Below are 24,004 nucleotides of genomic sequence, written 5' to 3' on the forward strand. Positions count from 1 at the left end.
AATTCAGCGTCCACGGTGGGACCTTTTTGCCTATTCGATGGATTCGTAAATTGATTCATTTAGTTTTTGCATAAGTTTATAAGATATGTTCCATAAGTATGTCACTACCTATACTTCGTAATGCTAGTGGCTTAATGAGAGCTAGTTCAAGAAAGACTTGAGAATTGACTACACTCGTTTTTGCAGTCCATCCTCCTATTTAGTCTATACTAAGCCTTTGACAGCGCCTCACCAGGCGTCACTTTACGAGAATCTATGACGTTTCGCCTACGTTACTTCATGCCAAACTCTCATTAACGAGTGACACACTTACGGAACATATCTTATAAACTTATGGTTTTTGGCAATGAAACTGTGAAATTTTTAACTGTTGGGATTTTTTGCGATTCCTATGGTTTTGAATAGGGAAGGTATTTCTCAAGAAATGACACGAATATATAATGCATGGCCTTACCAATGTAGAGACTTGACGTGTTGCAGAAGTAGCTTATTAATGCAGGGAGTTACGATGAGCAATGACTTATAGTGTGACTGAGTGGTGTACAGCCTTTGCACGTTGGAATGATGGCACGGAGTAATGCAAAATGATTTTTGCACACTTGTTTGCATATGAAAACATGGATAAAGGATGCGCGTGGGGAAATTTGTTTTCACACTTAGAGAATAGGCAACGCCCTCCAGCAGACAATGAAAACACTTATAGGTAAATATATAAAGTAGGAAGAGCTAATTGCAAAATCGCGCACAACTATGATGACGATTTCTTATTTTTAAATAAGTTCAGCAAGACCAATTACTTTATTTATTCAGCTATTTTCAGTATCTCGAGATTTTAAATACTGATTTTCAAATACTGAAAATCAATATTGCTTTCGTTTCACATTATCACGCACAAAGCTACATTATAAATTACCTCCAAGCCGCTCCAACATAGACATCTTGCTTTGCGCTGACAACCGAAGCATATGTCGAATAAGCTGCCGTGCCCGTCGGAAATAGGGAGTTGCCTATCCTCTAAGCCTGAAATCAAACTTCCTCATCCTTTATCCACGTGAAAACTATTTCACGGGCCCTATTCTGAGGCGTTATTTAGGCCAGCCACCGAACGATTATTTTCGTTATGGTCGAAAATATTCATTAGCTGACACTCCTCCCTGGCTGACACAGTATTGATTCTGAGGCGTTCGGTGAATGACATTTTCGTTAGAAACTACTAAGCCTTTTCTTTAGGAGCTGTACCAAATATATTTCTCAGAATTCGTTTAAACTTACTCGAGCCCTGTAATATGAGAACCCCTCCTTCATTCCAGAATAGTGTCTACCCCCCTCAGCGTATGATTACTTTCCCGACCGCGGCACAGTGAACAAGCCGTGAATAAGTTCATAAATAGCACATGCTAGCTCTTGTACCTAAAAATTAACGTTTCTGTCTCCAGCATCATGCACTATACTATCTATTTAGCCATGACGTCAAGAAGCTCTTCCCCGATTGGTTTGTTCCTGTAGGTAGTTGAGCGGAGGGTAGTTTGTTTCTCAGTTTACATGTCGTCTACAGCCAAGGCAGGGAATTCTTAATGACGTGTACTTTTTTTTTAAATCTATACACTTGTGGTAGAAAAAAGAGAAAGAATATTTCACGGAAGGTAAAAAAACCGCGCCGATTGATTCCATTATTCATCTTATGACATCCCATTTTTTTTTCAGCATCAACTTGAAATCGTAAATTTGTTAAGCACCAGGGGAATCACAGTTATTAGAATCACTTATCTGTCAACCACGCACGATTAATCGGGCAACATTCATATTATAAACATGTATATTCCGAAATATATACCATTGGGATTCAGGCTAAAGCCCATATTAACATTGCAAATTCCGGCTTCAAACAAAAACGTGTCCAAGGGACAGAAAGTATGCCTAAATCTCATTGAACAGAGGAACAAAACTGACATTATCCTAATCAGAAGCTTGTGGATTTCTGTTCCAATGAATGGAAATTAAATTCCCATTGAACTGTAGAACCAACAGCCCCGTAGCATAAAAATACAGTTTATTGTGTCAGAAATAGGCACCCATTTAACAATATCGCGCTTGTTGCAACAAGCTTTATTTCCACTTTTAAAATCAGTAAATGGGCTACTGTAAAAGAAATAGGCTGTCGTTAACGTTTATAGTTTCTATGCACTGCTTACCTCATTAATAAACGCCCGTAGATGTAATATTTTAATGTAATTCCATCAACTGAACTATACTACTAATTCGAAATAGCAAATGTTAACCCCAAAGCGGCAAATGGGACTGAGCTTTGTTGCGGGAAATAAATGCGAGAATAATGGCAATCCAATACAACAAAAATACCCCATGCACCATCTACAAGCCTTGGCATTCTATTAGCCTTTAAATTAACTAAGATGGTTGTTACAACTAACAAATAAATAAATGTCCTCGACAGTAACTAGTGAACATTTATCCCCCAAAATAGTTGTTAACCGTAATAATAATAATATATACTATTTCATGCAGTATGGTTAATTTGACCGATGCGAGGTCTCCTAATTCTACACTACGAGGTATCTTCTTAATGCTAATTACTATTACATTTATCCTATTAACTGATTAGGCGTTTAAAGAGCGAAATCACTTCAGGCTGCGAGCGGTGACAATTGACGAAAGTCTATTCGAGTCCAAGTTGTGTAGATGGGCTGGCGTGAAATGACTGTACTGCAACCATTGATGGGTTTTTTCCGGCGGCTAGGTTTTTCCTCTTTGAGTAAGGTGGCGACCAGCGCTGGGACTTCTTAATCGAGTTGGTCCTTAGTCTCGGTTCGGGTATAAGGCAAGTGTGTCATCCTCGGGGTTCTCTTAGTCGACTTAAGCGTGGTCCAGATTCCCGGTCTCCATCAGGATGAAGGTTCGATCGAAAGTATCGAAACGAACTCTTTAGGATAGTGGTGGTGGTTTTAAAGAATAACAAGAGGGTTTACGACCGCAATATCAATATACTATTATCCCTAAAAGTAGGCCTACAGGCTACTGGAAATATTGAGAAGATATTATCTACTTATGTATATAGGGGATCTAATAAAAACAGCATATCGAATGTTTTATTTAGATAATTGGTTACAACGAACGAGCATACATAATATAAGACAAAATTAATACGTTTTTCGGGCTTACAAGAGAAGCACTTTTTATGAATTAGCCAATAAAAATTGGTATTTGGAAACGAGCGTGGTTTTTATATGAATTTATGAATAAGCGCTTTTAATAAACTATGAAAGGAATGTTTTATGAAAAAAAGTCAAATATCCTTTTCCATCGCCTTAGACTAAAATGGTTATTTGGCATTCTAAGTGGTACTTGATCTTTATCATTGAATTGGTTCGGTGGGACTTACAAGAGAACCAGCAGAAAAATCGCCATTATTAAAAATAAAATCCCTTCCGTTTAGTTTTTCATATGAATATGAATAAAAGCTTTAGATGAACTAGGGAAGGAAATACCAAAAGAAGAAGAAGAAAAAAATGAAATATTCTTTTAAAGGTTAAATTCATAAACGTCGGACGCAACTCAATTTATGAATTCCACCATAAATCGGTTTAGACCAAAATGGCTATTTAATATTTAACATTAAATTCGTCCAAAAACCCTGGGTGTTAGTTTTTCCGTAAATGAAATCGTCATTGAACTTTTCGTAGGTGTCACACCCCGTATGAAGATATAATGTTAAGGAACAAGCGCAAGCCAAAGGCAGGCATTTCATGTCATTGGTGGCATGCGCTTCCGGGTGGATGAATTTAATGGAAGGGGGAAAATCAAACCCCAACGGAGGTATGAAGTCAAAACCAGAAATAAACTGCAGAAGTCTGCCCAAAGACATGTCGGCTATTCCATCTTCGCATTCGGTAAGGAACTCGTTGAAATATTCCACAGCTCTAGTTTCATTTTCGTACTTGTTTGAATATTTTTCTGAATATTCAATATCTCTGAAAAGAGCAATGAATGTCCCGGTGGTAAGAGGAACGTCTTCAAAACACATTAATTTTTTTCCAGCATCAGGATTTTCAACGAGAAAATTATAAACATCCAGGGTTTTCAAGCCTTCAATGAACTTATTAAGGACCTCACTGCATCTCGTTATTACGTAGAAATAAACAATATCTTCTACAATTTGGTTTTTATCTTCAACTTTTGTGATATGCTTAGTGCTTCCTGCTAAAAATCTAAGATTATCTAACTTGTCAGTTTTCTCAAGAACTTCTAACGTTTGACTATTTTTCAATTTTAAAACCAGTTCTTTGACGTCATAATCCATTATGTCCTTTACCGTAGGTTTCAGAAAGCGGCTTTCAAGTGTGATGGATTGAAACGTGCTGAAAGCCAAGCATCTTAATCCTATTCCGACATGCGCAACGGCGAGACTAGCGATAACTCCCGCAAAATAATACATGTTACTTCTTTTGGCTGATGCGTCGAGGTTTATTCTCTTTTCATGTTCTGGACCAATAAAAACTGAGGAATTGGCCAACTGCTTTAGTAAGAGGAAAAGAAAGTCTCGTTTTGGACCTCCAGCATCAACAGCTGCTTCCGAAATTTGAAATTTATCGACAAAACGAACAGATATTTTGGCTTCGGGTTTAAAATTTTCTCGCCTCAAAGCTCTCAAGCCACCATCCAAAACACTCCTTCTTCTAACGTTAATTACCGTAGTTTGGCTAATGTCGATTTTTGACTGGATTAGGCAAATTACATCATCTAAGCTCAGTTGCTAAACTTCTTTGTGATAGTTGTGATCTCTAATGACTCTGTCTTTTTTTTTATCCAAGAGGAAAATGTCGGAATGATTTGAATCAGAATCATCTGCTTCTTCATCTGAGAAACCTTTTGTCAGGTCTTCGTAATATTGTACTTTCGGCTTCTTGATAACGCAATCGTCCTCCGTTTTGAAATCTATGTCCAACGAGTTCGGCACTTCCTGGCCTAGGTCTTCAGAAACTATGCTGCGACTGCTATTATAACCATCTTCTTCGTCATCTAATAGTAGATTTTCTCGTGGAGAATTTATCTTTATTTGCATATTGGGTCTCAAATATATGGTAAAAGTGCGAGAAAATTCGTCTGCTCCAAAGCCGCGTTAAGCTCGCGTTCCTGCTTTATTTGCCTTTCTCGGGTTTAAATTTTGAGTTCCTTATGCGTGAACGCTCTTTTTTAAGAATTCTTTAACTCAATATTCCGTATATTTGCCCTAAAGTGGTTTAGGACCAGACTTTTGACTGTTTTTTTTAGATCCCCTTTCGGTCAGACTTGCTAAGCCTCGGCCGCCTCGTGGGCTTGTTAACAGCGGTATGTAGCCTAGAGTCAGGTTTAGTGCCGCTCTTCTGCGTGTTTCCCTGCCTCGGAGTGTTTTCTATGTGCTACCAGTGCTTCTGAGTTTCTTATGTTCTACAACCATGCCTACTCTACCACGTACCCCCACCAAGTGTAAAACGAGTGTGCCTTCACAGCCACAATCAAAGTCCTCACCGAACTCTCTCAATGTCACTCTTACCCCCTCACGTTCCCCATCGGTCTCCGACTCACTGACCTATCAGGTCTTTGTCTGTCCTACTTGCCAGAACTCTCAACTCGCACTCTCAACTGTCACCTCGCCGCCTTGCTCTCACTGTGATCAGTCTCGCGAACTGGCCACATTGCGTTCTTTGATCTCAACTCTCCAAGCAACAGTTGAACAACTCTCGGACAATGCGGCGAAATTGGGTATTGACGTAATGACCCTCTCTACTGACTTTAAACGGATTGATGCCTCACTTACCACTCTCTCAAGCAATTTTACCTCTCAAACCGATACCATCACTAAATCGGTTCTTACTACCATCACGCCAGATCTCAAAACTCACCAAGATTCCCTAGCTTCTCTGTCTACCCAATTTTCTGAACATATTGCCTCCCTACCAGATGTTGCCACCTCCCCTGCCGTGCTATCCAGCCTTGTAAATCCAGTACAGGAGGAAACTGTCTCTGTGGTCAACCGCCACTGCAATGTTCTTATATTTAGGCTGCCTGAAGTTGATCCGGAAGATCACTCAAGCCAAGTTTTTTCCCTCATGGCCGATTGCAACATCAACTCCTTCGTTCGGTTCTTTCGTTTGGGCCGTACACCTCCCCCTGATGGAGCGCGCCCCAGGCCCGTCAAGGTCATCTTGTTCTCCCCAGGTCACAAGGGGCAGATTTTTCATCACTTTCGTATTACTAAACTGGCTGCCGCCCGGACTGAACTTGCGCGCCGTACTGCGAGTGGCGAGAATGATCTCATTGTCAGAAACTGCAAAGTGGTCAAAAAGCCTTTCCGTGCCTTCACCTCGTCCCCTCCGCGGCCCACACCAACGTCGCAATCGCGTGCTCCTATTACTACTGTACCGAAAGTACCGACCTCTGCTATCTCACCCGAATAACATCCCTGTGACAACGCCTAGCCCCTCCATGGCACCTCTTGCCCCAACGCACTCTTCAGCCGCTTCATGGCCTCATCACATGCCACTTCTACGTCCGCATATGCCATTTCCGCGCCCGCCCATGCCATTTCCTCCTCCCCTCGGGCATACTCCGTCACTGGCATTTCCCGTCATGTCGCCCTTTACGACTCAGTAACCTCAATGCGAGTGCGTCTCCCTTTAGTCCAGCCTTACATACTTATCTCCGGTGCTATGACTCCTCGATATCACCAGGTGCCCCCTTGCCCGCTATTTCTACCGTGCCTTTACACCTCTCAACAAGTTCAATCGCTCTGCTGGCCAACGTTCGCAGTCTCACACGATACAAACTAGCAGAACTTGTCACTCGCCTCTACGCACAAACTCTCTCTTGTCGCCATCACTGAAACCTGGTGGTCACCAGATGTCCTCGACAGTGAATACTCAATACCCGGTTTCACTAAATACCGGCAGGATCGACTAACACGTCCTTATGGTGGTGTCGCTCTGTATCTCCTCTCTACCCTTACTGTTACGGTTTTAACCCACTGTGATCGAGGCCTGGACAACTTTTCCCCGAATATTCAAGGTCTTGACATACTGTCGGTGCTCTTAACCCAACCGAATTATAAACTAGTTATCTGCCCAGTCTACCGTTCGCCTAATATGGCTTATAATAATCACGATTCCCTGGTTATGTTCCTCATAAAATTAACCGCGTTCTGTGATAACCATAAGTATTATTTACTGTTCCTCGGTGACCCACGCGTTGACTGGACTACCTTTGTTACTACGCCCGGTGCGTGTAGGGCTAGCAAACTATTCTGTGATACCGCCCTGCAATCTTCTTTGACGCAAATAGTTGATTTTCCTACGCGTGATGGTGGTGCCCACTGTACTGACAATACCCTTGATCTTATTTTTGTTACTGACCCTAATGTAGCACACACTCCCACATTACTACCCCCAATAGGTACGAGTGACCACGGTACCATTCTGTTTAACGTTGCCCTCTCAGCCTCCGAGCCTATACATGTCCCAAAGCCAAATTTTTTCAAAACTGATTATGCCTCGTTCAACAGCTTTCTTTCCACTGTTGATTGGTCCTTAGTGCTCTGCCAAGGTGACCCTGATTCAAATTATTCGGCCTTCCTCGCTCTACTGCGCTCGGGCGTGCGCCAATTTTCCCCCCTTACCAAACCTCGTCCTACATTGCCACTTGCTGACCGGACTCAGGGAGGTCTACTTTTTAAAACTAAAGCCTGGCACCGGTACTACAAAGCGAAATCCCGCGCCGTGTCGACCACTACCTTAGCTCGCCTTCGTCTTAACTATAATAAAGCCGGAAACGCTCACACGACTCACTACAGGAATAGTCAGCGTCGTCACGAGCGTTCACTGGTCTCTCTAATACGTACTAACCCCAGGGCCTTCTACTCCACCATTAACGGTTTTCGCAAATGCCGCTACAAAGTTATTCAACTCAAATATCCCGATGGTTCACTTACATCCACAATCACTGAGAGCGCCTCACTGCTCAAGGCCTCTTTAGCGGCCACAGTTCGACTCACCACTCCTACCCCTCCTATCTCTGCTGCCACCATCCCCGCTGTTATACCGCCACTAACTATTAGCCAATTCACTTGCGACCCTGCCGATATTCAACGCCTTTTGTCCCATTTGAATGTTAATAAATCCCCAGGTTCTGATGGTCTCCACCCCCTACCTCTTAAAATCCCTTGCCTCAATTTTAGCCCTGCCGATATATCTCCTCATTTCACACTCCTTTACATTATGCACTACACCATAGATACGTACTAATTGTGTGTTTTCCAAGAGATCTAGCTTATTTTTATGTCCAATCGCGATGGTCAAAACATGTATCTACCAGGGCTCGAACCTGGGACCTTCCTCGTGTTAGGCGGACGCGATAACCACTACACCATAGATACGTGATAGCACTGAGTTTTCCAAAAGATCTAGCTTATTTTTATGCCCAATCACGATGGTAAAAACATGTATCTACAAGGGCTCGAACCTGGGACCTTACGCGTGTGAAGCGGACGTGATAACCACTACCCAATAAATACGTGAGAGCAAAGAATTTTACAAAAGATCTAGCTTATTTTTATGCTTAATCACTATGGTCAAGACATGTATCGACCAGGGCTCGAACCTGGGACCTTCCGCGTGTCAAGTGGATGTGATAACCACTACACCATACATACGAAGTAATTGTGAGTTTTCCAAGAGATCTAGCTTATTTTTATGCCCAATCACGATGGTCAAAACATGTATCTACCAGGGCTCGAACCTGGGACCTTACGCGTGTGAAGCGGACGTGATAACCACTACCCCATAAATACGTGAGAGCAAAGAATTTTACAAAAGATCTAGCTTATTTTTATGCTTAATCACTATGGTCAAGACATGTATCGACCAGGGCTCGAACCTGGGACCTTCCGCGTGTCAAGTGGATGTGATAACCACTACACCATACATACGAAGTAATTGTGAGTTTTCCAAGAGATCTAGCTTATTTTTATGCCCAATCACGATGGTCAAAACATGTATCTACCAGGGCTCGAACCTGGGACCTTCCGCGTGTTAGGCGGACGTGATAACCACTACACCATAGATACGTAGTAATAGCGAGTTTTTCAAGAGATCAAGCTTATTTTTATGCCCAATCACGATGGTAAAAACAATCTATCAGGGCTCGAATCTGGGACCTTCCGCGTGTTAGGCGGAAGTGATAACCACTACAACATAGATACGTCATAGCACTGAGTTTTCCAAAGATCTAGCTTATTTTTATGCCCAATCACGATGGTAAAAACATGTATCTACCAGGGCTCCAACCTGGGATCTTTCGTGTGTAAGGCAGATGTGATAACCACTACACCATAGCTACGTAGTAATAACTAGATTTTCAAGAGATCTAGCTTATCTTTATTTCCAAACACGATGGTAAAAACATGTATCTACCAGGGCTCGAACATGCGACCTTACGCGTGTGAAGTGGACATGATAACCACTACCCCATAAATACGTGATAGCAATGAGTTTTCCAAAAGATCTAGCATATTTTTATGCTTAATCACGATGGTCAAAACATATATCGACCAGGGCTCGAACCTGGGACCTTTCGCATGCTAAGATGATGTGATAACCACTACACCATAGATACATGACAGCAATGAGTTTTCCAAAAGATCTAGCTTATTTTTATGCCCTATCACGAAGGTAAAAACTTGTATCTACCAAGGCTCAAACCTGGGAAGCTTCGCGTGTGAAGCGGACGTGATAACCACTACACCATAGATACGTGATAGCACTGAGTTTTCCAAAAGATCTAGCTTATTTTTATGCCCTATCACGAAGGTAAAAACTTGTATCTACCAAGGCTCGAACCTGGGAAGCTTCGCGTGTGAAGCGGACGTGATAACCACTACACCATAGATACGTGATAGCACTGAGTTTTGTATCGACCAGGGCTCGAACCTTGGACATTCCGCGTGTTAAGTGGATGTGATAACCACTACACCATACATACGAAGTAATTGTGAGCTTTCCAAGAGATCTAGCTTATTTTTATGCCCAATCACGATGGTCAAAACATGTATCTACCAGGGCTCGAATCTGGGACCTTCCGCGTGTAAGGCGGAAGTGATAACCACTACAACATAGATACGTCATAGCACTGAGTTTTCCAAAGATCTAGCTTATTTTAAGGTCCAATCACGATGATAAAAACATGTATCTACCAGGGCTCCAACCTGGGACCTTTCGTGTGTTAGGCGGACGTGATAACCACTACATCATAGCTACGTAGTAATAGCTAGATTTTCAAGAGATCTAGCTTATCTTTATTCCCAAACACAATGGCAAAAACATGTATCTGCCAGAGTTCGAACCTGCGACCTTACGCGTGTGACGCGGACGTGATAACCACTACCCCATAAATACGTGATAGCAATGAGTTTTCCAAAAGATCTAGCTTATTTTTATGCTTAATCACGATGGTCAAAACATGTATCGACCAGGGCTCGAACCTGAGACCTTACGCGTGTGAAGCGGACGTGATAACCACTACCCCATAAATACGTGATAGCAATGAGTTTTCCAAAAGATCTAGCTTATTTTTATGCTTAATCACGATGGTCAAAACATGTATCGACCAGGGCTCGAACCTGAGACCTTTCGCGTGTTAAGATGATGTGATAACCACTACACCATAGATACGTAGTAATTGTGTGTTTTCCAAGAGATCTAGCTTATTTTTATGCCCAATCGCGATGGTCAAAACATGTATCTACCAGGGCTCGAATCTGGGACCTTCCGCGTGTTAGGCGGACGTGATAACAACTACACCATAGATACGTGACAGCACTGAGTTTTCCAAAAGATCTAGCTTATTTTTATGCCCTATCACGAAGGTAAAAACTTGTATCTACCAAGGCTCGAACCTGGGAAGCTTCGCGTGTGAAGCGGACGTGATAACCACTGCACCATAGATACGTGATAGCACTGAGTTTTCCAAAAGATCTAGCTTATTTTTATGCCCAATCACGATGGTAAAAACATGTATCTACCAGGGTTCGAACCTGGGACCTTTCGCGTGTGAAGCAGACTTGATAACCACTACACCATAGATAAGTGATAGCGCCGAGTTTTCCAAAACATCTAACTTATTTTTATGCCCAATCACGATGGTAAAAACAATTATCTACCAGGGCTCGAATCTGGGACCTTCCGCGTGTTAGGCGGACGTGATAACAACTACACCATAGATACGTGACAGCACTGAGTTTTCCAAAAGATCTAGCTTATTTTTATGCCCTATCACGAAGGTAAAAACTTGTATCTACCAAGGCTCGAACCTGGGAAGCTTCGCGTGTGAAGCGGACGTGATAACCACTACACCATAGATACGTGATAGCACTGAGTTTTCCAAAAGATCTAGCTTATTTTTATGCTTAATCACGATGGTCATGACATGTATCGACCAGGGCTCGAACCTTGGACCTTCCGCGTGTTAAGTGGATGTGATAACCACTACACCATACACACGAAGAAATTGTGAGCTTTCCAAGAGATCTAGCTTATTTTTATGCCCAATCACGATGGTCAAAACATGTATCTACCAGGGCTCGAATCTGGGACCTTCCGCGTGTTAGGCGGAAATGATAACCACTACAACATAGATACGTCATAGCACTGAGTTTTCCAAAGATCTAGCTTATTTTAAGGTCCAATCACGATGATAAAAACATGTATCTACCAGGGCTCCAACCTGGGACCTTTCGTGTGTTAGGCGGACGTGATAACCACTACATCATAGCTACGTAGTAATAGCTAGATTTTCAAGAGATCTAGCTTATCTTTATTCGCAAACACAATGGCAAAAACATGTATCTACCAGGGTTCGAACCTGCGACCTTACGCGTGTGAAGCGGACGTGATAACCACTACCCCATAAATACGTGATAGCAATGAGTTTTCCAAAAGATCTAGCTTATTTTTATGCTTAATCACGATGGTCAAAACATGTATCGACCAGGGCTCGAACCTGAGACCTTTCGCGTGTTAAGATGATGTGATAACCACTACACCATAGATACGTACTAATTGTGTGTTTTCCAAGAGATCTAGCTTATTTTTATGCCCAATCGCGATGGTCAAAACATGTATCTACCAGGGCTCGAATCTGGGACCTTCCGCGTGTTAGGCGGACGTGATAACAACTACACCATAGATACGTGACAGCACTGAGTTTTCCAAAAGATCTAGCTTATTTTTATGCCCTATCACGAAGGTAAAAACTTGTATCTACCAAGCCTCGAACCTGGGAAGCTTCGCGTGTGAAGCGGACGTGATAACCACTACACCATAGATACGTGATAGCACTGAGTTTTCCAAAAGATCTAGCTTATTTTTATGCTTAATCACGATGGTCATGACATGTATCGACCAGGGCTCGAACCTGGGACCTTTCGTGTGTTAGTCGGACGTGATAACCACTACCCAATAAATACGTGACAGCAATGCCTTTTCCAAAAGATCTGGCTTATTTTTATGCTTAATCACGATGGTCAAAACATTTATCTACCCGGGCTTGAACCTGGGACCTTGCGCGTGTTAGGCGGACGTGATAACCACTACACCATAGGTACGTGATAGCACAGAGTTTTCCAAAACATCTAGCTTAATTTTATGCCCAATCACGATGGTAAAAACATGTATCTACCAGGGCTCGAACCTGGTACCTTTCGCGTGTGAAGCGGACGTGATAACCACTACACCATAGATACGTGATAGCAATGAGTTTTCCAAAAGATCTAGCTTATTTTTATTCCCAATCACGATGGTAAAAACATGTATCTACCATGGCTAGAACCTGGGACCTTTCGCGCGTTAGGCGGACGTGATAACCACTACACCATAGATACGTGATAGCACCGAGTTTTCCAAAACATCTAGCTTAATTTTATGCCCAATCACGATGGTAAAAACATGTATCTACCAGGGCTCCAACCTGGGACCTTTCTTTGTTAGGCGGACGTGATAACCACTACACCATAGCTACGTAGTAATAGCTAGATTTTCGAGAGATCTAGCTTATCTTTATTACCAAACACAATGGTAAAAACATGTATCTACCAGGGCTCGAACCTGCGACCTTACGCGTGTGAAGCGTACGTGATAACCACTTCCCCATAAGTACGTGATAGCAATGAGTTTTCCAAAAGATCTAGCTTATTTTTATGCCCTATCACGAAGGTAAAAACTTGTTTCTACCAAGGCTCGAACCTGGGAAGCTTCGCGTGTGAAGCGGACGTGATAACCACTACACAATAGATACGTGATAGCATTGAGTTTTCCAAAAGATCTAGCTTATTTTTATGCCCAATCACGATGGTAAAAACATGTATCTACCAGGGTTCGAACCTGGGACCTTTCGCGTGTGAAGCAGACTTGATAACCACTACACCATAGATAGCGCCGAGTTTTCCAAAACATCTAACTTAATTTTATGCCCAATCACGATGGTAAAAACATGTATCTACCAGGGCTCGAACCTGGGACCATACGCGTGTGAAGCGGACTTGATATCCACTACCCCATAAATACGTGATAGCAATGAGTTTTCCAAAAGATCTAGCATATTTTTATGCTTAATCACGATGGTCAAAAAATGTATCGACCAGGGCTAGAACCTGGGACCTTTCGCGCGTTAGGCGGACGTGATAACCACTACACCATAGATACGTGATAGCACCGAGTTTTCCAAAACATCTAGCTTAATTTTATGCCCAATCACGATGGTAAAAACATGTATCTACCAGGGCTCCAACCTGGGACCTTTCTTTGTTAGGCAGACGTGATAACCACTACACCATAGCTACGTAGTAATAGCTAGATTTTCAAGAGATCTAGCTTATCTTTATTACCAAACACAATGGTAAAAACATGTATCTACCAGGGCTCGAACCTGCGACCTTACGCGTGTGAAGCGTACGTGATAACCACTTCCCCATAAGTACGTGATAGCAATGAGTTTTCCAAAAGATCTAGCTTATTTTTATGCCCTATCACGAAGGTAAAAACTTGTTTCTACCAAGGCTCGAACCTGGGAAGCTTCGCGTGTGAAGCGGACGTGATAACCACTACACAATAGATACGTGATAGCATTGAGTTTTCCAAAAGATCTAGCTTATTTTTATGCCCAATCACGATGGTAAAAACATGTATCTACCAGGGTTCGAACCTGGGACCTTTCGCGTGTGAAGCAGACTTGATAACCACTACACCATAGATAAGTGATAGCGCCGAGTTTTCCAAAACATCTAACTTAATTTTATGCCCAATCACGATGGTAAAAACATGTATCTACCAGGGCTCGAACCTGGGACCATACGCGTGTGAAGCGGACTTGATATCCACTACACCATAGATACGTGATAGCACTGAGTTTTCCAAAAGATCTAGCTTATTTTTATGCTTAATCACGATGGTCATGACATGTATCGACCAGGGCTCGAACCTTGGACCTTCCGCGTGTTAAGTGGATGTGATAACCACTACACCATACACACGAAGAAATTGTGAGCTTTCCAAGAGATCTAGCTTATTTTTATGCCCAATCACGATGGTCAAAACATGTATCTACCAGGGCTCGAATCTGGGACCTTCCGCGTGTTAGGCGGAAATGATAACCACTACAACATAGATACGTCATAGCACTGAGTTTTCCAAAGATCTAGCTTATTTTAAGGTCCAATCACGATGATAAAAACATGTATCTACCAGGGCTCCAACCTGGGACCTTTCGTGTGTTAGGCGGACGTGATAACCACTACATCATAGCTACGTAGTAATAGCTAGATTTTCAAGAGATCTAGCTTATCTTTATTCGCAAACACAATGGCAAAAACATGTATCTACCAGGGTTCGAACCTGCGACCTTACGCGTGTGAAGCGGACGTGATAACCACTACCCCATAAATACGTGATAGCAATGAGTTTTCCAAAAGATCTAGCTTATTTTTATGCTTAATCACGATGGTCAAAACATGTATCGACCAGGGCTCGAACCTGAGACCTTTCGCGTGTTAAGATGATGTGATAACCACTACACCATAGATACGTACTAATTGTGTGTTTTCCAAAAGATCTAGCTTATTTTTATGCCCTATCACGAAGGTAAAAACTTGTATCTACCAAGCCTCGAACCTGGGAAGCTTCGCGTGTGAAGCGGACGTGATAACCACTACACCATAGATACGTGATAGCACTGAGTTTTCCAAAAGATCTAGCTTATTTTTATGCTTAATCACGATGGTCATGACATGTATCGACCAGGGCTCGAACCTGGGACCTTTCGTGTGTTAGTCGGACGTGATAACCACTACCCAATAAATACGTGACAGCAATGCCTTTTCCAAAAGATCTGGCTTATTTTTATGCTTAATCACGATGGTCAAAACATTTATCTACCCGGGCTTGAACCTGGGACCTTGCGCGTGTTAGGCGGACGTGATAACCACTACACCATAGGTACGTGATAGCACAGAGTTTTCCAAAACATCTAGCTTAATTTTATGCCCAATCACGATGGTAAAAACATGTATCTACCAGGGCTCGAACCTGGTACCTTTCGCGTGTGAAGCGGACGTGATAACCACTACACCATAGATACGTGATAGCAATGAGTTTTCCAAAAGATCTAGCTTATTTTTATTCCCAATCACGATGGTAAAAACATGTATCTACCATGGCTAGAACCTGGGACCTTTCGCGCGTTAGGCGGACGTGATAACCACTACACCATAGATACGTGATAGCACCGAGTTTTCCAAAACATCTAGCTTAATTTTATGCCCAATCACGATGGTAAAAACATGTATCTACCAGGGCTCCAACCTGGGACCTTTCTTTGTTAGGCGGACGTGATAACCACTACACCATAGCTACGTAGTAATAGCTAGATTTTCAAGAGATCTAGCTTATCTTTATTACCAAACACAATGGTAAAAACATGTATCTACCAGGGCTCGAACCTGCGACCTTACGCGTGTGAAGCGTACGTGATAACCACTTCCCCATAAGTACGTGATAGCAATGAGTTTTCCAAAAGATCTAGCTTATTTTTATGCCCTATCACGAAGGTAAAAACTTGTTTCTACCAAGGCTCGAACCTGGGAAGCTTCGCGTGTGAAGCGGACGTGATAACCACTACACAATAGATACGTGATAGCATTGAGTTTTCCAAAAGATCTAGCTTATTTTTATGCCCAATCACGATGGTAAAAACATGTATCTACCAGGGTTCGAACCTGGGACCTTTCGCGTGTGAAGCAGACTTGATAACCACTACACCATAGATAGCGCCGAGTTTTCCAAAACATCTAACTTAATTTTATGCCCAATCACGATGGTAAAAACATGTATCTACCAGGGCTCGAACCTGGGACCATACGCGTGTGAAGCGGACTTGATATCCACTACCCCATAAATACGTGATAGCAATGAGTTTTCCAAAAGATCTAGCATATTTTTATGCTTAATCACGATGGTCAAAAAATGTATCGACCAGGGCTAGAACCTGGGACCTTTCGCGCGTTAGGCGGACGTGATAACCACTACACCATAGATACGTGATAGCACCGAGTTTTCCAAAACATCTAGCTTAATTTTATGCCCAATCACGATGGTAAAAACATGTATCTACCAGGGCTCCAACCTGGGACCTTTCTTTGTTAGGCGGACGTGATAACCACTACACCATAGCTACGTAGTAATAGCTAGATTTTCAAGAGATCTAGCTTATCTTTATTACCAAACACAATGGTAAAAACATGTATCTACCAGGGCTCGAACCTGCGACCTTACGCGTGTGAAGCGTACGTGATAACCACTTCCCCATAAGTACGTGATAGCAATGAGTTTTCCAAAAGATCTAGCTTATTTTTATGCCCTATCACGAAGGTAAAAACTTGTTTCTACCAAGGCTCGAACCTGGGAAGCTTCGCGTGTGAAGCGGACGTGATAACCACTACACAATAGATACGTGATAGCATTGAGTTTTCCAAAAGATCTAGCTTATTTTTATGCCCAATCACGATGGTAAAAACATGTATCTACCAGGGTTCGAACCTGGGACCTTTCGCGTGTGAAGCAGACTTGATAACCACTACACCATAGATAAGTGATAGCGCCGAGTTTTCCAAAACATCTAACTTAATTTTATGCCCAATCACGATGGTAAAAACATGTATCTACCAGGGCTCGAACCTGGGACCATACGCGTGTGAAGCGGACTTGATATCCACTACACCATAGATACGTGATAGCACTGAGTTTTCCAAAAGATCTAGCTTATTTTTATGCTTAATCACGATGGTCATGACACGTATCGACCAGGGCTCGAACCTTGGACCTTCCGCGTGTTAAGTGGATGTGATAACCACTACACCATACACACGAAGAAATTGTGAGCTTTCCAAGAGATCTAGCTTATTTTTATGCCCAATCACGATGGTCAAAACATGTATCTACCAGGGCTCGAATCTGGGACCTTCCGCGTGTTAGGCGGAAATGATAACCACTACAACATAGATACGTCATAGCACTGAGTTTTCCAAAGATCTAGCTTATTTTAAGGTCCAATCACGATGATAAAAACATGTATCTACCAGGGCTCCAACCTGGGACCTTTCGTGTGTTAGGCGGACGTGATAACCACTACATCATAGCTACGTAGTAATAGCTAGATTTTCAAGAGATCTAGCTTATCTTTATTCGCAAACACAATGGCAAAAACATGTATCTACCAGGGTTCGAACCTGCGACCTTACGCGTGTGAAGCGGACGTGATAACCACTACCCCATAAATACGTGATAGCAATGAGTTTTCCAAAAGATCTAGCTTATTTTTATGCTTAATCACGATGGTCAAAACATGTATCGACCAGGGCTCGAACCTGAGACCTTTCGCGTGTTAAGATGATGTGATAACCACTACACCATAGATACGTACTAATTGTGTGTTTTCCAAGAGATCTAGCTTATTTTTATGCCCAATCGCGATGGTCAAAACATGTATCTACCAGGGCTCGAATCTGGTACCTTCCGCGTGTTAGGCGGACGTGATAACAACTACACCATAGATACGTGACAGCACTGAGTTTTCCAAAAGATCTAGCTTATTTTTATGCCCTATCACGAAGGTAAAAACTTGTATCTACCAAGCCTCGAACCTGGAAAGCTTCGCGTGTAAAGAGGACGTGATAACCACTACACCATAGATACGTGATAGCACTGAGTTTTCCAAAAGATCTAGCTTATTTTTATGCTTAATCACGATGGTCATGACATGTATCGACCAGGGCTCGAACCTGGGACCTTTCGTGTGTTAGTCGGACGTGATAACCACTACCCAATAAATACGTGACAGCAATGCCTTTTCCAAAAGATCTGGCTTATTTTTATGCTTAATCACGATGGTCAAAACATTTATCTACCCGGGCTTGAACCTGGGACCTTGCGCGTGTTAGGCGGACGTGATAACCACTACACCATAGGTACGTGATAGCACAGAGTTTTCCAAAACATCTAGCTTAATTTTATGCCCAATCACGATGGTAAAAACATGTATCTACCAGTGCTCGAACCTGGTACCTTTCGCGTGTGAAGCGGACGTGATAACCACTACACCATAGATACGTGATAGCAATGAGTTTTCCAAAAGATCTAGCTTAATTTTATTCCCAATCACGATGGTAAAAACATGTATCTACCATGGCTAGAACCTGGGACCTTTCGCGCGTTAGGCGGACGTGATAACCACTACACCATAGATACGTGATAGCACCGAGTTTTCCAAAACATCTAGCTTAATTTTATGCCCAATCACGATGGTAAAAACCTGTATCTACCAGGGCTCCAACCTGGGACCTTTCTTTGTTAGGCGGACGTGATAACCACTACACCATAGCTACGTAGTAATAGCTAGATTTTCAAGAGATCTAGCTTATCTTTATTACCAAACACAATGGTAAAAACATGTATCTACCAGGGCTCGAACCTGCGACCTTACGCGTGTGAAGCGTACGTGATAACCACTTCCCCATAAGTACGTGATAGCAATGAGTTTTCCAAAAGATCTAGCTTATTTTTATGCCCTATCACGAAGGTAAAAACTTGTTTCTACCAAGGCTCGAACCTGGGAAGCTTCGCGTGTGAAGCGGACGTGATAACCACTACACAATAGATACGTGATAGCATTGAGTTTTCCAAAAGATCTAGCTTATTTTTATGCCCAATCACGATGGTATAACATGTATCTACCAGGGTTCGAACCTGGGACCTTTCGCGTGTGAAGCAGACTTGATAACCACTACACCATAGATAAGTGATAGCGCCGAGTTTTCCAAAACATCTAACTTAATTTTATGCCCAATCACGATGGTAAAAACATGTATCTACCAGGGCTCGAACCTGGGACCATACGCGTGTGAAGCGGACTTGATATCCACTACCCCATACATACGTGATAGCAATGAGTTTTCCAAAAGATCTAGCATATTTTTATGCTTAATCACGATGGTCAAAAAATGTATCGACCAGGGCTAGAACCTGGGACCTTTCGCGCGTTAGGCGGACGTGATAACCACTACACCATAGATACGTGATAGCACCGAGTTTTCCAAAACATCTAGCTTAATTTTATGCCCAATCACGATGGTAAAAACATGTATCTACCAGGGCTCCAACCTGGGACCTTTCTTTGTTAGGCGGACGTGATAACCACTACACCATAGCTACGTAGTAATAGCTAGATTTTCAAGAGATCTAGCTTATCTTTATTACCAAACACAATGGTAAAAACATGTATCTACCAGGGCTCGAACCTGCGACCTTACGCGTGTGAAGCGTACGTGATAACCACTTCCCCATAAGTACGTGATAGCAATGAGTTTTCCAAAAGATCTAGCTTATTTTTATGCCCTATCACGAAGGTAAAAACTTGTTTCTACCAAGGCTCGAACCTGGGAAGCTTCGCTTGTGAAGCGGACGTGATAACCACTACACAATAGATACGTGATAGCATTGAGTTTTCCAAAAGATCTAGCTTATTTTTATGCCCAATCACGATGGTAAAAACATGTATCTACCAGGGCTCGAACCTGGGACCATACGCGTGTGAAGCGGACTTGATATCCACTACCCCATAAATACGTGATAGCAATGAGTTTTCCAAAAGATCTAGCATATTTTTATGCTTAATCACGATGGTCAAAACATGTATCGACCAGGGCTCGAACCTGGGACCTTTCGCGTGCTAAGATGATGTGATAACCACTACACCATAGATACGTAGTAATATTGAGTTTTTCAAGAGATCTAGCTTATTTTTATGCCCAATCACGATGGTAAAAACAGTTATCTACCAGGGCTCGAATCTGGGACCTTCCGCGTGTTAAGCGGACGTGATAACAACTACACCATAGATACGTGACAGCACTGAGTTTTCCAAAAGATCTAGCTTATTTTTATGCCCTATCACGAAGGTAAAAACTTGTATCTACCAATGCTCGAACCTGGGAAGCTTCCCGTGTGAAGCGGACGTGACAACCACTACACCATAGATACGTGATAGCACCGAGTTTTCCAAAACATCTAGCTTAATTTTATGCCCAATCACGATGGCAAAAACATGTATCTACCAGGGCTCGAACCTGGGACCCTACGCGTGTGAAGCGGACGTGATAACCACTACACCATAGATACGTGGTAGCATTGAGTTTTCCAAAAGATCTAGCTTATTTTTATGCCAAATCACGATGGTCAAAACATGTATCTACCCGCGCTCGAACCCTGGACCTTCCATGTGGTAGGCGGACGTGCTTACCACTACACCATAGATACGTGATAGCACCGAATTTTCCAAAACATCTAGCTTAATTTTATGCCCAATCACGATGGTAAAAACATGTATCTACCAGGGCTCGAACCTGGTACCTTTCGCGTCTGAAGCGGACGTGATAACCAATACACCATAGATACGTGATAGCAATGAGTTTTCCAAAAGATCTAGCTTATTTTTATTCCCAATCACGATGGTAAAAACATGTATCTACCATGGCTAGAACCTGGGACCTTACGCGTGTGAAGCGGACGTGATAACCACTACAACACAGATACGTCATAGCACCGAGTTTTCCAAAGATCTAGCTTATTTTTATGCCCAATCACGATGGTAAAAACATGTATCTACCAGGCCTCCAACCTGGGACCTTTCGTGTGTTAGGCGGACGTGATCACCACTACACCATAGCTACGTAGTAATAGCTAGATTTTCAAGAGATCTAGCTTATCTTTATTCCCAAACACAATGGTAAAAACATGTATCTACCAGGGCTCGAACCTGCGACCTTACGCGTGTGAAGCGGACGTGATAACCACTACCCCATAAGTACGTGATAGCAATGAGTTTTCCAAAAGATCTAGCTTATTTTTATGCCCAATCACGATGGTAAAACCATGTAAAAACCGGGGCTCGAACCTGGGACCTTTCGCGTGTTAGGCGGACGTGATAACCACTACACCATAGATACGTGATAGCACCGAATTTTCCAAAACATCTTGCTTAATTTTATGCCCAATCACGATGGTAAAAACATGTATCTACCAGCGCTCGAACCTGGTACCTTTCGCATGTGAAGCGGACGTGACAACCACTACACCATAGATACGTGATAGCAATGAGTTTTCCAAAAGATCTAGCTTATTTTTATTCCCAATCACGATGGTAAAACCATGTAACTACCATAGCTAGAAACTGGGACCTTTCGCGCGTTAGACGGACGTTATAACCACTACACCATAGATACGTGATAGCACCGAGTTTTCCAAAACATCTAGCTTAATTTTATGCCCATCACGATGGTAAAAACATGTATCTAATAGGGCTCGAACCTGGGACCTTTCGTGTGTTAGTCGGACGTGATAACCACTACCCAATAAATACGTGACAGCGATACCCTTTCCAAAAGATCTAGCTTTTTTTTATGCTTAATCACGATGGTCAAAAAATGTATCGACCAGGGCTAGAACCTGGGACCTTTCGCGCGTTAGGCGGACGTGATAACCACTACACCATAGATACGTGATAGCACCGAGTTTTCCAAAACATCTAGCTTAATTTTATGCCCAATCACGATGGTAAAAACATGTATCTACCAGGGCTCCAACCTGGGACCTTTCTTTGTTAGGCGGACGTGATAACCACTACACCATAGCTACGTAGTAATAGCTAGATTTTCAAGAGATCTAGCTTATCTTTATTACCAAACACAATCGTAAAAACATGTATCTACCAGGGCTCGAACCTGCGACCTTACGCGTGTGAAGCGTACGTGATAACCACTTCCCCATAAGTACGTGATAGCAATGAGTTTTCCAAAAGATCTAGCTTATTTTTATGCCCTATCACGAAGGTAAAAACTTGTTTCTACCAAGGCTCGAACCTGGGAAGCTTCGCTTGTGAAGCGGACGTGATAACCACTACACAATAGATACGTGATAGCATTGAGTTTTCCAAAAGATCTAGCTTATTTTTATGCCCAATCACGATGGTAAAAACATGTATCTACCAGGGTTCGAACCTGGGACCTTTCGCGTGTGAAGCAGACTTGATAACCACTACACCATAGATAAGTGATAGCGCCGAGTTTTCCAAAACATCTAACTTAATTTTATGCCCAATCACGATGGTAAAAACATGTATCTACCAGGGCTCGAACCTGGGACCATACGCGTGTGAAGCGGACTTGATATCCACTACCCCATAAATACGTGATAGCAATGAGTTTTCCAAAAGATCTAGCATATTTTTATGCTTAATCACGATGGTCAAAACATGTATCGACCAGGGCTCGAACCTGGGACCTTTCGCGTGCTAAGATGATGTGATAACCACTACACCATAGATACGTAGTAATATTGAGTTTTTCAAGAGATCTAGCTTATTTTTATGCCCAATCACGATGGTAAAAACAGTTATCTACCAGGGCTCGAATCTGGGACCTTCCGCGTGTTAAGCGGACGTGATAACAACTACACCATAGATACGTGACAGCACTGAGTTTTCCAAAAGTTCTAGCTTATTTTTATGCCCTATCACGAAGGTAAAAACTTGTATCTACCAATGCTCGAACCTGGGAAGCTTCGCGTGTGAAGCGGACGTGACAACCACTACACCATAGATACGTGATAGCACCGAGTTTTCCAAAACATCTAGCTTAATTTTATGCCCAATCACGATGGCAAAAACATGTATCTACCAGGGCTCGAACCTGGGACCCTACGCGTGTGAAGCGGACGTGATAACCAATACACCATAGATACGTGGTAGCATTGAGTTTTCCAAAAGATCTAGCTTATTTTTATGCCAAATCACGATGGTCAAAACATGTATCTACCCGCGCTCGAACCCTGGACCTTCCATGTGGTAGGCGGACGTGCTTACCACTACACCATAGATACGTGATAGCACCGAATTTTCCAAAACATCTAGCTTAATTTTATGCCCAATCACGATGGTAAAAACATGTATCTACCAGGGCTCGAACCTGGTACCTTTCGCGTGTGAAGCGGACGTGATAACCAATACACCATAGATACGTGATAGCAATGAGTTTTCCAAAAGATCTAGCTTATTTTTATTCCCAATCACGATGGTAAAAACATGTATCTACCATGGCTAGAACCTGGGACCTTACGCGTGTGAAGCGGACGTGATAACCACTACAACACAGATACGTCATAGCACCGAGTTTTCCAAAGATCTAGCTTATTTTTATGCCCAATCACGATGGTAAAAACATGTATCTACCAGGCCTCCAACCTGGGACCTTTCGTGTGTTAGGCGGACGTGATCACCACTACACCATAGCTACGTAGTAATAGCTAGATTTTCAAGAGATCTAGCTTATCTTTATTCCCAAACACAATGGTAAAAACATGTA

General features: G+C 42.5%; 2 protein-coding genes and 12 non-coding genes across 14 annotated transcripts; 1 reads left to right on the forward strand and 13 right to left on the reverse strand.

The window, feature by feature from the left end:
- Positions 1-3,613: 3,613 nt before the first annotated feature.
- Positions 3,614-4,039, reverse strand: LOC149614064 (G2/M phase-specific E3 ubiquitin-protein ligase-like). Its single transcript, XM_089857821.1, has one exon. The coding sequence runs from the start codon at positions 4,037-4,039 to the stop codon at positions 3,614-3,616; it is 426 nt and encodes a 141-aa protein (XP_089713947.1).
- A 2,479-nt stretch (positions 4,040-6,518) lies between these two features.
- LOC149614065 (uncharacterized) lies at positions 6,519-8,291 on the forward strand. The gene is made up of 2 exons (XM_089857822.1): positions 6,519-6,659; positions 6,945-8,291. Exons 1-2 carry the CDS (start codon positions 6,519-6,521, stop codon positions 8,289-8,291), a joined length of 1,488 nt encoding a protein of 495 aa, XP_089713948.1.
- Positions 8,292-8,625: 334 nt separating this feature from the next.
- Positions 8,626-8,698, reverse strand: TRNAV-GAC (transfer RNA valine (anticodon GAC)). The gene has a single exon. It is a non-coding gene; the product is annotated as a tRNA-Val (tRNA).
- Positions 8,699-8,763: 65 nt separating this feature from the next.
- TRNAV-CAC (transfer RNA valine (anticodon CAC)) lies at positions 8,764-8,836 on the reverse strand. The gene has a single exon. It is a non-coding gene; the product is annotated as a tRNA-Val (tRNA).
- A 65-nt stretch (positions 8,837-8,901) lies between these two features.
- On the reverse strand, positions 8,902-8,974 carry TRNAV-GAC (transfer RNA valine (anticodon GAC)). Its single transcript has one exon. It is a non-coding gene; the product is annotated as a tRNA-Val (tRNA).
- Positions 8,975-9,039: 65 nt separating this feature from the next.
- On the reverse strand, positions 9,040-9,112 carry TRNAV-AAC (transfer RNA valine (anticodon AAC)). The gene has a single exon. It is a non-coding gene; the product is annotated as a tRNA-Val (tRNA).
- Positions 9,113-12,711: 3,599 nt separating this feature from the next.
- TRNAV-CAC (transfer RNA valine (anticodon CAC)) lies at positions 12,712-12,784 on the reverse strand. Its single transcript has one exon. It is a non-coding gene; the product is annotated as a tRNA-Val (tRNA).
- A 1,574-nt stretch (positions 12,785-14,358) lies between these two features.
- On the reverse strand, positions 14,359-14,431 carry TRNAV-CAC (transfer RNA valine (anticodon CAC)). Its single transcript has one exon. It is a non-coding gene; the product is annotated as a tRNA-Val (tRNA).
- A 1,168-nt stretch (positions 14,432-15,599) lies between these two features.
- On the reverse strand, positions 15,600-15,672 carry TRNAV-CAC (transfer RNA valine (anticodon CAC)). The gene has a single exon. It is a non-coding gene; the product is annotated as a tRNA-Val (tRNA).
- Positions 15,673-17,246: 1,574 nt separating this feature from the next.
- On the reverse strand, positions 17,247-17,319 carry TRNAV-CAC (transfer RNA valine (anticodon CAC)). The gene has a single exon. It is a non-coding gene; the product is annotated as a tRNA-Val (tRNA).
- Positions 17,320-20,692: 3,373 nt separating this feature from the next.
- TRNAV-CAC (transfer RNA valine (anticodon CAC)) lies at positions 20,693-20,765 on the reverse strand. Its single transcript has one exon. It is a non-coding gene; the product is annotated as a tRNA-Val (tRNA).
- Positions 20,766-20,968: 203 nt separating this feature from the next.
- On the reverse strand, positions 20,969-21,041 carry TRNAL-CAG (transfer RNA leucine (anticodon CAG)). The gene has a single exon. It is a non-coding gene; the product is annotated as a tRNA-Leu (tRNA).
- A 2,270-nt stretch (positions 21,042-23,311) lies between these two features.
- On the reverse strand, positions 23,312-23,384 carry TRNAV-CAC (transfer RNA valine (anticodon CAC)). Its single transcript has one exon. It is a non-coding gene; the product is annotated as a tRNA-Val (tRNA).
- A 203-nt stretch (positions 23,385-23,587) lies between these two features.
- Positions 23,588-23,660, reverse strand: TRNAV-CAC (transfer RNA valine (anticodon CAC)). Its single transcript has one exon. It is a non-coding gene; the product is annotated as a tRNA-Val (tRNA).
- Between the last annotated feature and the right edge of the window lie 344 nt (positions 23,661-24,004).

Source organism: Phalangium opilio, unplaced genomic scaffold (assembly GCF_054372755.1).
Source record: "Phalangium opilio isolate 3A_F unplaced genomic scaffold, DU_Popi_V2 ptg000225l_1, whole genome shotgun sequence".
NCBI lineage: Eukaryota > Metazoa > Arthropoda > Arachnida > Opiliones > Phalangiidae > Phalangium > Phalangium opilio.

Coding starts and splice junctions, on each gene's coding strand:
- LOC149614064 (XM_089857821.1), bottom strand. CDS start 4,039: ATGTGTTTTGAAGACGTTCCTCTTACCACCGGGACATTCATTGCTCTT.
- LOC149614065 (XM_089857822.1), top strand. CDS start 6,519: ATGGCCTCATCACATGCCACTTCTACGTCCGCATATGCCATTTCCGCG. Junction 6,660..6,944: donor ACTCAGTAACCTCAATGCGA/GTGCGTCTCCCT, acceptor AAATACCGGCAG/GATCGACTAACACGTCCTTA.